Source organism: Elephas maximus, chromosome 16 (assembly GCF_024166365.1).
Source record: "Elephas maximus indicus isolate mEleMax1 chromosome 16, mEleMax1 primary haplotype, whole genome shotgun sequence".
Taxonomy (NCBI): Eukaryota; Metazoa; Chordata; class Mammalia; order Proboscidea; family Elephantidae; genus Elephas; species Elephas maximus.
The window spans coordinates 51,319,448-51,337,480 of record NC_064834.1 but is presented as its reverse complement, the minus strand read 5'-3'; the positions used below and the strand labels follow the sequence as shown (position 1 = coordinate 51,337,480).

Below are 18,033 nucleotides of genomic sequence, written 5' to 3'. Positions count from 1 at the left end.
GATGTTCAACCATTTCAAGACGTAGCATATGATCAGGAACCCATGGTACTAAAGGAAGAAGTCCAAGCTGCTCTGAAGGCACTGGTGAAAAACATACCACAGACTTCCAGAAAAATGAACAAATCTGTCTTGGAAGAAGTACAACCAGAATGCTCCTTAGAAGCAAGGATGGCGAGACTGCATCTTAGATACTTTGGACATGTTGTCAGGAACGATCAATCCCTGGAGAAGAACATCATGCTCGGCAAAGTACAGGGTCAGCGGAAAAAAGGAAGACCCTCAACGAGATGGACTGACACAGCGGCTGCAACAATAAGCTCAAGCATAACAACGATTGTAAGGGTGGCGCAGGACGGGGCAGTGTTTCGTTCTGTTTTGCACAGGGTCGCTATGAGTTGGAACCGACTCAATGGGACCTAACAACAACATCAAATACTTTGCTCCATGATTAATGTGTATTACATAGTTAATGCTCCAGTAACCCTGTGAGATAGGTAGTATAATTATAATTGCCAACATTCATTGAACACTTAGCCCATGCTGGGTAGTCTGCTAAGTGCTTTACATCCATGGTGTTATTTCATCCTCACAATCTTATGCAGGAGATACTATTATTATCAGTCTTTTTACACAAAGAAACTGAGTTTCTGATAATTAATCCACCCAATAGCACACAAGCTAGCAAGTATCAGAATAAATATTTGGACCCCAAGATCTAAGTGCAAACATTGGCATTCCTAGACAACTGAATTTCCCTGAAAGGTGAAATACCTGTTTTGGAGAAAGGCCAGAGGCTGAGGTAGGAACTTCATAAGCAATTTGGAGAGAGGCTCCTCCCATATCCAGTATCCCCACTGTCCTTTTGCGTCCTGTTGCCAGTTCCTGGGGAGCCTCAGCATCTGATTCTGAAATAAAGGAACAGAAGGGTCCTAGTAATTAAAAGCCAAAATTAAGTCAAAAACAAAAACACAGCAATCCCTATGTGTACTGTCTAATGAGAAGCTAGTTTGCTCTGTAAACCTTCATCTAAACTACAATAAAAATAAATAAATAAAAGTAGAAAGGAGCCCTGAGAAGCAGTAAAAACAAACAAACAAAAAAAAAAAAACAGCAATCCCTTAAAAGACTGAAAGCAACTGAAACAAATTAATCTAACTGTATATTACACAAAGGAGAATTACTTCAAGTGGCTTAAAACATGGTATTTTGCACTGAATTGGCAAATGTGTTATATATATTTTTAAAACAATTGAAAAAAAAACTTGGTATTTTGACTGTATATTTCTAGTGGGATATATTCTAAGGACAAAAGAAACAAGTATCTTCAAAATGGCATTCTAGTAGTCTTATTGTTAATATTATTGGTATTATTATTAAACATAAATGGTGGAATAAAGAAAATAAATCTTTGTGTTAATATTTTTATGAACAAAGATTTAGCGTAAGAGAAAAAGGACCAAGTTATAAAATCAAAGAAATTAAATGAAAGCCTTGTCATCTTAAATACCAAACCAAAAACCAAACCCAGTGCCGTCGAGTCAATTCTGACTCATAGCGACCCTATAGGACAGGGTAGAACTGCCCCATAGAGTTTCCAAGGAGTGCCTGGCAGATTCGAACTGCCAACCCTTTGGTTAGCAGCCATAGCACTTAACCACTACACCACCAGGGTTTCCGTCATCTTAAATATGAGTTGGAAATACCACTGCGAACTCATAGTTTATTTTCTTCTTTCAAAAAATACAGATTTCCTCTGTCCACTGAAAGGTCAAGAAGCAATGACTCAAATCAGTGAGCACCCCCATCACCTAGACCATGTTCTCCCAAATAACATTTTCCAAGTCCAAAACCAGGACTCCTTGGAAAATGCCAGGTCTAGAGTAGAAAGTATGTAAGATGAGCATGGACTATCTTCTTGTACCAGAAAGCTAGAGAACTATAAAAGACTACTGGGACCTCCATGAACAAAGATCAGAACTGGATGGGCGGCAGCTATCATTACTGAAAGTTTTGATCAAAGATTCTATTGACAAATCCTGATGTAAAGGGAGAAAACTGTAGAACAGAGTTTCAAATTCTTATGGAATTCAGACTTTCTGGAGCCACTTTCTAGAGGCTGGATGAACCCCCAAAATGATTGCCCTGAGATAATCTTTAAGCCTTAATTCTTAAACCACATATATCCCCTGAAGTGTCCTTTAAACCAAACAACAGTTTAGCTTAATTAGTAAAGAACGTCTACCTTGAGCATTGTGCTTTTTTAAAAAGAACTGTCTAAATGGGATCAAATTGACAACAGCAATTTGAAAGATTAGAAAGGAAGCTTAGGGGACAGTGAGTTATGTTGAAGGGGGAGGAAAAATTCTGAAAAGAAGGGTGAGAATGGTTGCCCATTTGAAGAATGTAATCAGTGTCATTGAATTATACATGTAGAAACTGTTGAAATGGTGTATGCTCTGCTGTGTATATTCTCAACAACGACACAATGAAAAGTTAAAAAAAAAAAAAAAAGCAAATTAGGACTGGAAAATGAAACACCTTAAGTTTTAAAAATAGAAAGGAAAACCACTCCAAATTAGCACTTGCATGCTACTGACAGGTCATGACTTAAACCTTCAACTCTTATTTCAAGAAATGTTATGTTAAGAAAATAGTACTCACCATCCTCGTGATCGAATCTTCCCAAAACAAAGTTGATTCCAATCCATGCATAAACCCCTAAGTAAGAATATAAAAGTCCTTGCTTAATTCTCTACAGCTAATACCATGTATACACCTATCCCCAGGGCTGCTCTTCCCCTTTCCTTGGAAAAAAGCCATCATACTCTCAGCATACGGACTTAAAATCTTTTAACCTGTGATCTTTTCCCTTTTAAAATTATTTGCATTTTCTAAAATTCCTGCAATGAATAGGAATTAGCGTGTAAAAACAAATGTTAAAAAATGAAGATCTTGAGGTTTGGTTCCAGGCAATATTGCATAAGCACATTACACCCTGTTTCTCCACTGAAGGCATATATAAACCCAGATAGAATGCAAGGAGCCACTTTCTGAGGACTCTGACATGTAAATCCTAGTGGGCACACTGGGAAGGAGATCAGAATTTCAAATAACACCAAAACAGTAGTGAGCTCCCCTTTCTTCTCCTCAGATATTGCCCGGCCTACACTCAAGGCAGCTTCAAAAGCTAAAGTCCATACCAGGTGTGGACAGAAAGAGCTTCAAGTCCGTGTTTCTGGACCACAGAGCAGAACAGGAAACGCTGGAGATTCAAAGACAGTGGAGAAAATCTCTTGCTTCTTATTCTTTACCTTGTTCTCTCCCACCCTAACCCCTAGTCAATCCCACAGAAGGTGCCTAGAACTCTGAGGGTTGGGAATCCTCTCTGACCAGAGGAGCTGAAGTCCCCCAAAAAAACAAAAAGTGTAGGGCTACTGTTTATTTTTTTCCTTGTGTCCTCCCACCACGTGGCCCTGGGTACGGATGCAATCTCGGGAAGTACATGGCAGAGTGGGTAAACTACAGCCCCAGCTTTCTCACCAGAAGACCATAAACGTGAGCCCCAGGGAACCAGAAAGTGTCGGGGAGATCACGGAGAAGAAATAGCTCAGGAAGCTATCCCATAAAGCAGTATGTGAACTCCTGGGCTCACACGTGCATGGATCTGACCCTAAACAGTGTAAACCAAACCCACTGCCATCGAGTAGATTGTGACTCATAGCAACAGTACACTGCAGGCTTTAAGACTGATCTACAGACTAGACCACTGCCCAGGTCCCAGTCTGGCTACTGGGTAGCACACATGTGGGGCAAATCCAAATAGCATTACCAAGACTGAAAACAATTAATATTAGAATCACAGCCCACCTCAGGAGGTTCAGAACTCAAGGCCTGAGTCTAACCAGGCTGATAGCCTGCTAAAACAACAACAAAAAAGTCAACATTCCCCTTATGATTTAAACAAGACTTAGAGCCTCGTATTGTAGTACCCAAAATGTTCAGGATACAATATAAATTACTTGGCATACAAAAGAATCAGGAAAATCTGAATTTAAATGGGAAAAGACAGTCAGCAGATGCCAACTCCAAGATGGCACAATGTTGGAATTACCAAAGATAATAAAGCAGCTATTATAACCAAGAAATACAAGGAAATGCTCTTACAATAAATGGAAAAATAGAAAGTATCAGCAGAGAAATAGAAAAGAAAAAGAATATAAAAAAGAATCAAATGGAAATTTCAGGACTGAAAAATGCAATACTGAAATTAAAACATGTAAGTCTTTTTTCTCTTATGTAAACTGAAACTTGAAGATATATAAGATCTCCTCTTTTCTAAGAAATTTAAATATAACTCGTTTAAATTTGGGCCATATGAGACCATACATTCAACGCCACCCAAAAAATACAAACCCAATAGTATGAGCTTTCAGGAAAGTGCCGCACTGCACAGTGAGGGCAATAAAGGGAGAGTCCATAACAAAACAAAAGTAACTCATCCTGATCATTATCTGAAATACAAGTTTTCCTTACTGTAAACTGATAATTTGCTTTACATTTGGATTAAGCAAATTCAATGCAACTTCTAGAACTACGTATAACTTCAGAAGTACAGTTGGTGAGTTTCTGTTTGGAGTGATGAAAAAGTTTGGGAAATAGATAGTGGTGCTGGTTGCACAACACTGTGAATGTAATTAATGTCACCGAATTGTACACTTAAAAATGGTTAAAATGGCAAATTTTTAATAATAAAATTTTTTAAATATTATATATATATCTACCAAAAAAAGTACCGTTAACTAACTGAAGCTACATTTGGAATCATCACTGAACACTAACATTCTTATAAACATAGTGTTTAGCACTAAGGTAAAAACAGATATAAATTTATGACTTCTGAAAGCAGCATTCCAAAACAGAAACCAATGAGAATATACAAATAATCAAACTGTACAACAGAATTAGGAAAATTATTCACAGAAAAATAAAAATCAGACATATAAAGTAATCCTAAACACCCATTAGAGAGGCTATGCCACGGTTGGCTGAGAGGTGAACCAGCCTACCCCACCCCAGGACCAGTACCTTCCTGCTTCCCAGAGATCACTTCTGCCTGAGACTGTGAAAAGAGGAAGTCAAATTCCAGAGGTAAATCTTTCACTAGGTCAGCCAAGATGGCCAACTGCTTCCTGCAAAAAAGAACCAAAAATTCAAAAGTTAATCGTTCAACTTCTTCTCACAAACAACTTGTCCTTCTACTTAGCCTTGTTATGACCTCACTGTTCTCATGCCTCATCCACTTGCTGAACCTGCTTCTTTTTGCAATCTCCTTTGAATTCAAAGGTTTAAACTGCCTCCAAAGTAAAGTCATTCCTTGGTATCCATGGGGGGATTGGTTCCAGGACCCCCACACCCACCGTGGATCCACAGATACTCAAGTCCCTTATATAAAATGGTGTAGTGTTTGCATATAACTTAAGCACACCTTCCAGTATACTTTGAACCAACTCTAGATTACTTACAATACCTAATACAATGTAAATGCTATGTAAATAGTTATTAATGTTTATACTTAACACTTAATGCTTTCTCAGTCTTTGGAAGCTCAAACAATGAGTGAGATTGAGGTTCTGTGAAATGGCAGGAGGCTACAGCAGGGTATGCCTACACATCACTTCATTCACACAGATTCAGCATAGTGCTCGGGCGTGTAGCAATTTCAAGTTTTGCTTTTTACAACTTTCTTTTCTTTGAATACTTTTGATCGGTTGATTGAATCTGTGGTTGCATAACCCATGGATATGGAGGGCCAACTGTAATAATTTTCCAATAGAATGTTAAATGTAGTTTCTAAAAAGTTCATTGTTACATATATTGAACTCTAGTGACTAGAATTTCACATGGGGGATGAGAGGGGCTATTCACTCTGTATTGAATGTGCTTCTAAACTGCCTAAGACGAATGCTTGCTGGTTTTAGCAATGGTATGGGGACGAACGGGCACCAAAATACTTTGCTGTTTGGAATCTGAATTACTGGGATACCTTTCTTAAGGATAATCAGGGACTATGGATTGAAATATTAAATGTACTTAAACTTTGACCCAGCTATTATACTTTTAGACATTTATTCCAAGGAAATCACCACACCAGAACACAAAGAATAATGTCATGGATTGAATTATGTCCCCCCAAAAGTGTATGTATCAGTTTGGCTGGGCCATGATTCCTGGCATGTGTGATTTTCCTATATGTTGTAAATCCTGCCTATATGATGTTAATAAGAAAGGATGGGCAGCAGTTGTGTTAGTGAGGCAGGACTCAATCTACAAGATTGGATTGTGTCTTGAGGCAATCTCTTGAGAAATGAAAGAGAAGTGAGCAGAGAGTTGGGGGGGGTGGTGGTCTGGGGACCTCATACCACCAAGAAAGCAGTCCTGGGAGTAGAGTGCATCCTTTGGACCTGGAGTCCCTGCGGAGAGAAGCTCCTAGTCTGAGGGAAGATTGATGAGAAGGCTGACAGAGAATACCTTCCCCTGGAGCTGACGCCCTGAGTTTGGACTTCTAGCCTACATTACTGTGAGGAAATAAATTTCTCTTTGTTAAAGCCATCCACTTGTGGTATTTCTGTTATAGCAGCACGAGATGACTAAGACAAATACTGCAGCATTATTTATAACAATGAAAAACAGGAAATAAGTGTACATCAATAAGGCTTGGTTAAATAATTTATGGTACATCCATACAATGTAATACTATACAGATGTTAAAAGAAATGAGGTAAGTTTCTATGTACGTGTACTGGCATGGAAAGATATCCAATATACTTTGTTGAGTTTTAATAGGTTACAAAACAATAAAACCCAAAACAACCCACATATAATATTTATTTTAAAAAACTTTTCATGTACTGTACAGGAATAAGATAGAACTGTTATTTTCTAAAATTCAATATTGTTTCTTCATTAAAAATAACATTCTGTTAAGGGTGATAAAAAAATTTAGAACCCGATGGTGGTGATGGTTGCACAACATGATGAATGCAATTAATGTCACTAAATTATACATGTAAAAAAGGTTGAAATGGCAAATGTTTTATTATATATATACTCACCACGATAAAAAACAGTAACTTTGCCATTATAAAAAATGCTGATAACTTTTGAAGCTGGGTGATGGGTAAAGAGGTCTTCATTACATTGTTCTGTCTTCTTTTACATACATTTGAAATTTCCCATAAGAAAAAGCTTTTTTTTTAAAAAAAAAAAATACCACCCTGTATTACCTTTGTAATATTTTTAAGGGTTTTTCCATTACAAAATAAAAGTGAAGTAGAACAAATTCTGTTAGACTAAGTCTTTGGCAACGAAATAAGACCTAGGACTGATTCAAACCTACTTTGAATACTGCTCACAAATGCTAATAAATTAGCAAAGACCATTAATCATACAAACAGGTTCTTGCAGTAACAGTCATGCTTATGCCAACAATTAGCCTGGCCTTAGAGGCAGCAATGATTTCATAAACCTAGAACAGATCTATGGAGGGTAATCAGAAAGCAAAAGAAAAGGCAAATTTCTTAAAATTTTAAGTAAATATTTAAATTCAGGGCTTCCACTCTGACAGACAAATGAAGTGGAGATACATAGCGGGTTTTGTTTAGATGGAAATTTCTTTGACAAACAGAGGCAATGCTGAGCAGTGCCAGGATATGAGGCAATCCTCTCCTTTGCTCCAGATAGACAAAATGTGGCCAAACCATAGACCAGGTTCTCCACCCAGCCCTGATGCTGGCACTCCCTTTTTGACCACCGAGTCAGCTTTTTCTATCGACCTCCTCCTCTTCCTTGTTTATAAGACTCAGGACATTCACAGACTTGTGATGTGGCACCACCTATGTTATCTTTACTCTTCCCAGTGTTTCTAGAAACTTGAACAATGTGAATATTACTTATGTCAAAAACAAAAAATGCTAGATTGCATGCACAGTATGATTATAATTTCTACAATCTGTAAAAATTGCTTATAGATGTACACGGAGAAGGGAATATGAAAAAATGAAAACAGTTTTGATAGGATAGTATCAGTATAGTGGGTTTTTTGCTTGTTTGTTTTACTTTTAAGATTTCCTTTAATGATGTAAAGGTGGTGTTATACTCTCTTAAAGTTTGGTTTTAAAAATAAGCAAAAACAAAACAAAATTTTTAAAAACACCAAGATGTATGGGGATATAAACAAGGAGCTAGAAGACTCTCGTGTTAACAAATGGCTATATAAAATAATCTGCTTCTCATAACTGGAATTTTGTGACAATATTTAAAACTAATAGGATTTTAAAACAAAATCAACTCTATGTATGTTATGGATGAAATTGTGTGCCCCCCAAAATATATGTTGGAACCCTAACCCCTTTAGGTGGATGCAATCTTGTCTGGAAGTAAGATTTTCCTTGTTATGTTAGGGAGGTCCTATCACTGTAGGGTATGTCATAAACCTAATCACCTCTGGGTCATAAGGAGCAGCAGAGTCACAGAGATGAGCAAAAACTAATGGGGGTGGGCGGTGGGGGCTGACTGAAGTGGGATGGTGGAGATAGATAGCATGTAAAGAGAGCCAAGGAATCAAGGAACACTGGGGCTACAGAAGCTGAGACAAGGATCTTCCCCCAGGCCAGACAGAGAGAGAGCCTTGCGCTATAGCTGGTGCCCTGAATTCAGACTTCTAGCCTCCTAAACTGTTAAGAAAATCAATTTTTGTTCTTCTAAACCACATACTTGTGGTATTTCTGTTACGGCAGAACTAGGAAGCTAAGACAATGTATTTAATGCCCTTTTCTCTAAGAATTGTTAACACACCAACAAAGTTAGAAAGGTGCAAAATGGGATTATGTTGGTTGTCTGGTCAGCCCCTAGAAAATTCATTAATAGAGGATGCACAATTGATTTTTTGCCAAGGGTTTGAAAGGGTGGTGACAGAAGGATTCCAAAGAGGTTTTGGTGCTTGCAGATTAAGTTAGATAAAAATTTTCTCATGAAAATGAACACATTCAGTGACTTTTTCAGGTGGCTTTCAATTCCCAGTTTCTGTGATTACTTCCTTCGATCTCTATTTTATGTATGCCCAAATAAATTTAAATGTCCCCTCTTTTATTATCTTCAAAGAATATTGCCTATATATGTTGAACTGAGCATTGTCTATTTGAATGATTGTTTAAACCTACCCCTTTCATTCTCCCTTCTCCTTTTTTTCCTGGCTATTTTGTGTTTCAACGCTATGCTTTTGAAGAAAGGCATTTGGAATTATTACTAAACTTTTACAAAATAAAAAAAAATAATAATAATCTGCTTTTCAACAGTAAACCAGACAGAACCCAGTAACTGTGTGTCTAAACAGAATGAAGGAAGTCCATTTAAAGCACTGACACGCATTGTCTGACTTTTCACAAGAAGCACGGAGTCCTACATGGCTGAGGTTTTTGTTCTTGTTTTAAGGAAAGGAAGGCCAAGTATACAAAATTAAACCATGGAAAAGATAACTGATATTTACCAAGGAAAAACACTGAAGCTAATAAAGAATACCTGATGTCTTATTGGTGTCTAGAGTCTATGAATATTTCAGGGAGATGAATTCTAGAGTTAAGTGAGCCTAATCCACCCCACGCCCATAAGTGCAAAGAGGCTGAGGAAGTGTCAAAGGGGAGAAATCACAAACAAGGAGAGGTCTAACCTAAGTGTAGCCTCCTCCTCCCTCTTCCAGTGGGGGAAGAGGGATCAGGAGGCAAGATGCCAGGCTAAACTGCCAAGGCCTAGTAAAAAAGACTTAACTGACTGGAGCTGAGAAAACTGGTCTAAAGCAATGGAGACTGACCTTTGCAGCACCCTTCCAAACAGCAGCAAAAGGAAGGGACTCACCAACTATCAGCAGGCACCCAGGCAAAGTTACAAAGAATGCAGTGTTTCTGCCAGAGCCCTCCTACTAGTCCCCAAGTACCCAGTCCTTCAGGCAACCCTCCTACTACCCTTCTGTAATTATGCTTCCCCTCTAGAGCCAAATTTATCACCATCACCACCAATCCCATCCCTCGATAAAAATTAAGAATCACTTAAGCCACCTCAGATACTGACTCCAAAGAAGTAAATGGCATAAAGGTGTGAAGGACTGACGGGTGTAATACTTGGGTACAGGAGTAGCTCTGCTCTCTATTTTTGATCTAGGAGTCTTTGGGTGCCACCTGTCAACTCCGTGTGGTAGACCCACTTCCAGCTTCAGATCAGGGAACCACAAAGGAAGATACAGTGAACTGGCCTTTCAATTCCTGCGCCATCTTTTTTCATGTGTTTCTCTGACCCTGCATACCTCACCTCTCGGGAAGAAGCCTCATGCCTGCTGTGCATAGGATGTAAAGGGGGGTCTCCTTGTGCTTCTTCACAGGCACATGAGCAGCAGCAAAGCTCAGCAGAGGACGAAGGTAATCGCTAGCATGTTCTGGAGTGTCTGCCATTGCAGAGATTCCTTAAGTAAAATAAAATACTTTCTTTAAAAAGCAGATCACATAGACTAAGAAGACTCATACCCCATAAGGGCCTAGACACTCATTTACTTGAGAGGAGGGGGGCGACAAGAAATGACATATCCCTCCCATTACCCAGAATCTCAAGAAGAAAAGGGTAGATTTCTTTCCTTCTCTTCTCTCCTCGCTCATGCCTGTAGCAGATAAAAGAGATCAACAAGGATCTGATTACTACCTGGCTTAATTTTTTTAACCACTGGTTGGCTGTTGCGGTCTCTCATCTGTTTGATGTCCAGCAAGTCATGAGGGTTCCCATTGTGTCTTGGCCAGAAATAAACAAAGATCCGGGAGCCGCTGCTGCCACAGTCCACAACAAGTCCATAATTCAGATTTGGATCTTCAGTGTCAGTAGCTTCCAGATCCCCCACTCGAGCCAAATACCTAAGCCGAGCAAAAAGAAATCAGTGTTATTCAGCCAGGCCCACGAAAGCCACCACCACTTAACCCACTTGTTTGTGAGTCTTTATTAACAGCTGGCATGGGCCAGGCACATGGGAACTCATGTCCCAATGCAGGAATAAAACAATATTGATCACACTTACTGATGTATACGAGGCAACAGCTGCTTTGCTTGCCTAAAGGCCACTGACGTTAGATATCTAAGTGAATCCCCAGTGTTTGTGAGGAGTTCTGAAAATGGCTGAGTGTTTTGTTTGGAGACTTTCTCAGATTCTCATTCCAACGTATCTGGCTAACAGCAGGAGGATGAAACAAGTAAAGGTGTTGGCATCGAACGCACCAAAGTCTGAGTTCTGGCTCTACCATTTCCTACACTGTGTGACCTTCAGCAAATGATTTACCTTCTCTCAGCCCATGTTTCCTCACCTGTAAAATAAGGGCAGCAATCCTATCTACCCTCAGAGAGAGAACATATGTAGAGCAGTTTACACAGGCTGTTGCTGCTATTGTTGCTGGTATTAGTATGACATTATAATTATTGGGAGAGAAAACAGTAGAAGTCTTTCAGGAGAAAAGAGCTGAAAGGTTCACAAAGAAAGAGGCCTAGAAGTTGGTTAACTATTTCTGTGCGCTGAGGCTTTAATTAATATTAAAGTTCCCTTAGAACCCAAGGGTCTAAAAAGTAAAAATATCGTTGACTCGTTTTCAAATGCTTCAGTGATAAAATGGAACCAAAAAAGATACCACGACTCAATGAGGATGACTTTTTAGCTTATTATACAGAAAAAGGAAAGCTCTTGATTGGTGCTAGGAATACATACTACATGGTAGACAGAAAAAAAAAAATTTATTTTCTAAATAGTACTACTGCTATTCAAGCACTACTATATATTGAACTAGTAATACTTGTCTGAATAAATCCCCCGAAAGCAATGCTGCTAACGTTTTCAAGTACTATGGCTATACTCCCTTCCTTACACCTGCCCTACTTGTCCAATGCTATCTTTAGAGCGTAACTCCTAGATCCCCAAGACCCTCACATAGCTTCCCTCAAAGCCAAATTTCTAGAAGCCTGAGGCTTATACAATTTTGGGAGCCTTCTTAAATCCTTTCGTGAACCAATTATCTTCCGCTTTGAATATTTTTTGATACCATGTGATTTCATTAGTGGAAGCATGTTGAATCATTGAGTGTGCCTGAATTTTTGGTAGATTTTAGTATGGATTTTTCTTCTTGCCCCTTCTCACAAGCCTGCCTAGGTGTTTAATGTACAGATGAAGTACTCCACTAATTATATTCCAGAGTCCCTACCGGGATCTATTGGTACATGTGTATAACAAATAAAAATTTTCATTTTTCCTACCAAAAATACAGATACTTCATACCCTATAAAAACAGTAATTTGCAGCACACGGCCATTTCTTCAGTTTCAAACACCCGTAAAGGCCCCTCCCTTGCGGCAGCATACACTATCAGTGGTACAGCAGCTTTCCAATAAACCTTCACAGCCAGAAAAAATACTTGGTCCCTAGAGGACCTGTGAGCAGCAAAGGGTTAAAAAAAGAAAAAGAATTCAAATATACAAATACAAAAGGGACCCATGCAAATGAGGGGCCCTGAAGTGTAGGTATCATTAGCTTTATGGCAAATCTACTTCCCACGAGAAAGATAAGCCATGTGCAACCCCTCAGAACAATCTAGCTGGTGTTTATTGGTGGTTTCACATCACTGCACAGACCACAAATTTCCTTCCTATGGACAGAAAAGAAGCAAACTTGCTAACTAGGTATTGAAAAGAACATGTAAAAAGTGTTTTGAAATTAAAAATAGAACTGAGTAAATGGGCCTTTCCTGTCCTACAACACAAAATGCATTTTTTTAAAAAAGAGACATACATTTGAACTTCTATAGGATGCTGTACACTACTGCATAGGGTAGAGTCAGGGAGAATTTTTTTTCTGAATCTAAAATGGGAGTGAGTTGTGGGAAATGAAGCAGGTGGTAAAAATCCATACACACTAGAAAGTTGACAGTCCTCAAGACTCTGCTTTACCACATAATTTCCCATTGTAATCAAATTACTGGGTTGAACCAGGCTCAGAATCCACCAATCAACCCCTAACAGCCCTCTTCTATCACAGGGAAGCTAGGCAGAAGCCTGGGTTTAAGTTACAGAATTCTTGCAAATGCTGACCTGGAAAGAGGCCACAGATAAGAAAGAACTAGACAAGCTAACTTACCCAGTCCAGTGTGACTTTTCATCATATATTACAGCAATCTGTCTGCTTCACACACTTCACAGATCTTTCTTTGCTTCCTTCTCTGAAAACCACCCTCTCTACTTCTCTCTAACAAGATTCTGGATCCCATCCTCTCCTGCTCAATAAATAACTTTTCTCTAGTACATTGGCTCTCAAACCATTGAGCCTCAGAGTCCTTTCACAGTCTTAAAAATGATTGGGCCCAAAGAGCTTTTATTTACATTTAAGAGCTAGGCTGCTAACCAAAAGGCCTGCAATTCGAAACTGCCAGCTGCTCCTTGGAAACCCTATAAAAAATAGGGTTGCTATGAGTCAGAATCAACTCGACAGCAATGGGTTTGGTTTTTTTTGTTTATTTTGGTTAGAAAACAAAAACAAATTTTAAAACATATTTATTAATTCATTTAGATATAAAAAACTCATTGCATATTAACAATATATTTTTATGAAAAATCACTATATTTTCTAAAGCAAAAAGAATTAGTGAGAAGAGTGACACTGGTTTTTACAATTCTGCAAATCTCTTTAATGTCTGGAATAATAGAAGACAATTATATTCTAATATCTGTTACTGTATGCAATCCATTAAGGTATTGTTTTGGTTAAAGTGTGTGAATAAAATCCAGCCTCATACAGATACGTAGCTGGAAAAGGGAGGAGTATTTTAATAGCCTTTTTAGATCACTGTGGAAGCTGTTCTTGGATACTACACTAAAACCTGATGACTGGAGTTTCTTAAAGGTTAGTTGCAATGTGGAATCTAAAACCCTATCTATTATATGCACACCCATGTTTATTGCAGCACTGTTTACAATAGCAAAAAGCTGGAAGCAACTAAGGTGTCCATCAACGGATGAATGGATAAATAAATTATGGTATATTCACACAATGGAATACTACGCATCAATAAAGAACAGTGACGAATCTGTGAAACATTTCATAACATGGCGGAACCTGGAAGCCATTATGCTCAGTGAAATTAGTCAGATGCAAACGGACAAATATTGTATAAGACCACTATTATAAGATCTTGAGAAACAGCTTAAAATGAGAAGAACACATTCTTTTGTAGTTATGAGGCGGGGAGGGAGGGAGGGAGGGTGGGAAAGGGTTATTTACTGATTAGATAGTAGATAAGAACTACTTTAGGTGAAGGGAAGGACAATACTCAATATACGGAAGGTCAGCTCAACTGGACTGGTCCAAAAGCAAAGAAGTTTCCTGGATAAACTGAATGCTTCAAAGGTCAGCGGAGCAAGGGCGGGGGTTTGGGGACTATGGCTTCAGGGGACTTCTAAGTCATTTGGCAAAATAAATTCTATTAAGAAAACATTCTGCATCCCACTTTGAAGTGTGGCGTCTGGGGTCTTATATGCTAACAAGCGGCCATCTAAGATGCATCAATTGGTCTCAACCCACCTGGATCAAAGGAGAATGAAGAACACCAAGGTCACAAGATAATTATGAGCCCAAGAGACAGAAAGGGCCACATGAACTAAACACTTACATCATCCTGAGACCAGAAGAACTAGATGGTGCCCAGCCACAACCGATGACTACCCTGACAGGGAGCACAATAGAGAACCCCTGAGGGAGCAGGAGAACAGTGGGATGCAGACCCCAAATTTTCATAAAAAGAACAGACGTAATGGTCTGACTGAGACTAGAAGAATCCCGGCAGTCATAGTCCCCAAACCTTCTGTTGGTCCACGGTAGAAGCCATTCCCGAAGACCACTAATCAGACATGGAATGGACTGGACAATGGGTTGGAGAGAGATGCTGATGAGGAGTGAGCTACTTGTATCAGAGGGACACTTGAGGCTGTGTTGGCATCTCTGTCTGGAGGGGAGATGGGAGGATAGAGAGGGTTAGAAACCAGCAAAACGGTCATGAAAGGAGAGACTGGAAGGAGGGAGTGGGCTGACTCATTAGGGGGAGAGTAATGGGAGTATGTAATAAGGTGTATATAAGTTTACATGTGAGAGACTGACTTGATTTGTAAACTTACACTTAAAGCACAATAAAAATAAAAATAAATACATAAAACCCTATCTATGCACTTTTCATATGTTGGTACATTAAAACCTATTAGTCTATCTTGCACTTTGAATGGTTTTTACCCGTGAAAGATTCCATGACACTGGATATTCCAACATTCTGACATTGGAAAAGACTGGCTCACTAAGTTATACAAATCTTCCTAACACTGATGTATTTTATTCTACTATATATATAAATTAAAAACAAAAAACCACATTTGCTAATATCACCACCAATCTTATTAAAAAAGTGTTTCAAAGACTGGGAAGATATTAAATTCCCATGGACTGCCAGAACAACAAACAAATCTGTTTTGGAAGAAGTACAGCCAGAATGCTCCTTAGAAGTGAGGATGGCGAGACTGTGTCTCACATACTTTGGACATGTTATCAGGAGGGATCAGTCCCTGGAGAAGGACATCATGCTCGGTAAAGTGGAGGGTCAGTGAAGAAGAGGAAGACCTTCAATGAGATGGACTGATGCAGCGGGTGCAACAATAGGCTGGAACGGCAACAACTGTGAGGATGGTGCGGGGCTGGGCAGTGTTCCGTTCCCTTGTACATAGGGTCGCTATGAGTCAGAACCTACTCGACAGCACCTAACAACAATATCAAACTCACAGTGGTAGATACAAGTTTTCCAAATGTCTGATTTTTCCCTGAAAGCTCAAGTTTTATTATTGGCAATAAATACTGAGGATTTTTTTTCCGTGAAATGAAGGCTCACTTTATTAATGAAAACATTTTTTTTAAATCTACAAAATACCATAGTTTGTGTCTGGCAGCCATTCTTTCAAGTAAAAATGGTGCCCCATGACAAAGGCAACCAGATTTAGCACATAACTGAATCGACTGACCAAGTGGTTTTTCTGGAGACAACCATCATAGTTCAGTACGCAGCGGAAGTGCTTAATGCCTATGCTCCAATTTTGTCACAGAAAATATTACAAAACATATTCTTTAACGAAACTGGACTTTTTTTTTTTTGCAATTGCAATGGTGTGGCGATGAAAACTACAACTACTAGTACAGCTGGGTGCCTCTATCTTGGTTTGCGCTAAGGCACCAGCAGTTTTACCCACTACTTGCTCTTGCACCATCAGAGCACATGTGAATACAGTAAAAAAGGCGAATAGTATTTCAGTGTTATCATGAAAATAGTTCTGGCCTCACAGCCCCACTGAAAGAATCTCAGGGATTCTTTGAGAGCCACAGCTGAAATGCAAACTTCCTCTTCTCTCTAACATTCATCTTTACCTATTCCTGACATGCTTCCCAGTTCATAAAAGGCTTCTCTTCTCAACAATGCTGACTCTTCTGATCTAAAATGCAGAGTGTCATTATTCCCTTTAAGCAGTTAGCTTATATTTCAGAATGAGCTCCTAAGACTTCTTTCATACTTGTTTGCTCCACTCTTCATTTAGACTTTGAGTTTCTCAAGAGTAGGGACCTTGTCTGCCGTGTCTTGATATGGTCAGTGTTCTTCACCTTTTTCTGCCCAAGACATGTATGGATCAATACCGACTGGTTTCGCCCTGGAGATCACAATGCGGAGATGTTGGTTTGGAAATAAGCCCTCCAGGCCTCTGCATAAAATACCAGTTGCTCTCTAGTCAATTCTGACTCACAGCAACCCCATATGTTTCAGAGTAGAACTGCCCTCCATAAGGTTTCCATAGCTGTGACTTTTCAGAAGCAGATCACCAGGCCTGTCTTCCAAGGCACCTCTGGGTGAGTTCAACACCAATCTTTTGGTTAGCAGCCCAGCACTTAAACCATTTGTACCACCCAGGTGCATGTCTTTATATAGTTATACTCAAAATCAACTTGTTTCCTTAGAAAGTGTCAAAGCCTTGCCAAAGCTCCTGCCCTCTCTGGTTCCTGCCAAGATAAGCAACTTTATAGCTCTCAGTTGGGTACAACCCAACTTTGCTTTCTCTTCTTTTAGAAGAAGCTTCCACGTGTGCATTGGCAGAAAAATGCCAACTGATTTCAGAACACAAGAGGAGAAGATAGGATCAGATGGCATTTATGTTACACTTCCCAGATGAGCCTTTGATCAACTGCAGCAGGCAGCAGAAAATCTCAATTTTTCTTATCTTGTATATAAACAAGTAAGTGGACAGCAGTTTTCCTCTCTGGGAAGTAATAGTATCACTTCTTTCTAGAACTCTGGTCTCTTATGACCTAATCTGGCTTCTTCCCTTTTCAACTGCCTGAGTGACTTACTCTGGCCAGGCTCCTAACACTGATGGATCACTCTTCCCTAGATGCAGCCCCAGCCTTAGCCATCATGGTCAATTACTCACATTGCTGGACCCTCCTGCTTTGCTGATGCTGCACTAAGCCAATCCCCCAAAAGGACCTAATGCCCAAGAGAAAAAGTCCGAGAGCTTTGGTATCTCTCACATCCGCCTTCCCAGGAAAGGTCTGATCCCCCATCACACACACACACACCGATACATCCTCTCTCTCTCTACTGGAGAAACATGATTTCCCTCTAGTCACTGCTGCGTCAATGAAAATAAAGTTACCCACATATACATCACCCAAGGTAGAATTAGAAGATGATGGCTTTTTGCTGCCATTATCCTGAAACTGTTAATAGTATTAGAGCTGTAACTGACCAAACCATTACCTAGCTTGCAAAATCAACACTAATTATACCACTTCTAGAGTTCAAACAGAACTCAGAGATGTGCTAAAACTCAATTAGAGTGGCCCCCATCAGCATGGGGCTCCCAGCTCTTTGCTGAGTGACTTTA

The 18,033-nt window shown here is 39.4% G+C and overlaps 1 protein-coding gene across 1 annotated transcript in view; it reads right to left on the bottom strand.

The window, feature by feature from the left end:
- Positions 1–18,033, bottom strand: part of ENTPD7 (ectonucleoside triphosphate diphosphohydrolase 7) — a 48,111-nt gene that overhangs the window by 14,137 nt on the left and 15,941 nt on the right. Inside the window, exons 3-7 of the mRNA XM_049855683.1 lie at positions 10,744–10,949; positions 10,360–10,510; positions 5,086–5,189; positions 2,662–2,718; positions 772–905 (exon numbers count right to left, since the gene is read on the bottom strand). Of these exons, the coding sequence (XP_049711640.1) occupies positions 772–905; positions 2,662–2,718; positions 5,086–5,189; positions 10,360–10,510; positions 10,744–10,949 (652 nt within the window). The remainder of the gene's footprint in view (positions 1–771; positions 906–2,661; positions 2,719–5,085; positions 5,190–10,359; positions 10,511–10,743; positions 10,950–18,033) is intronic.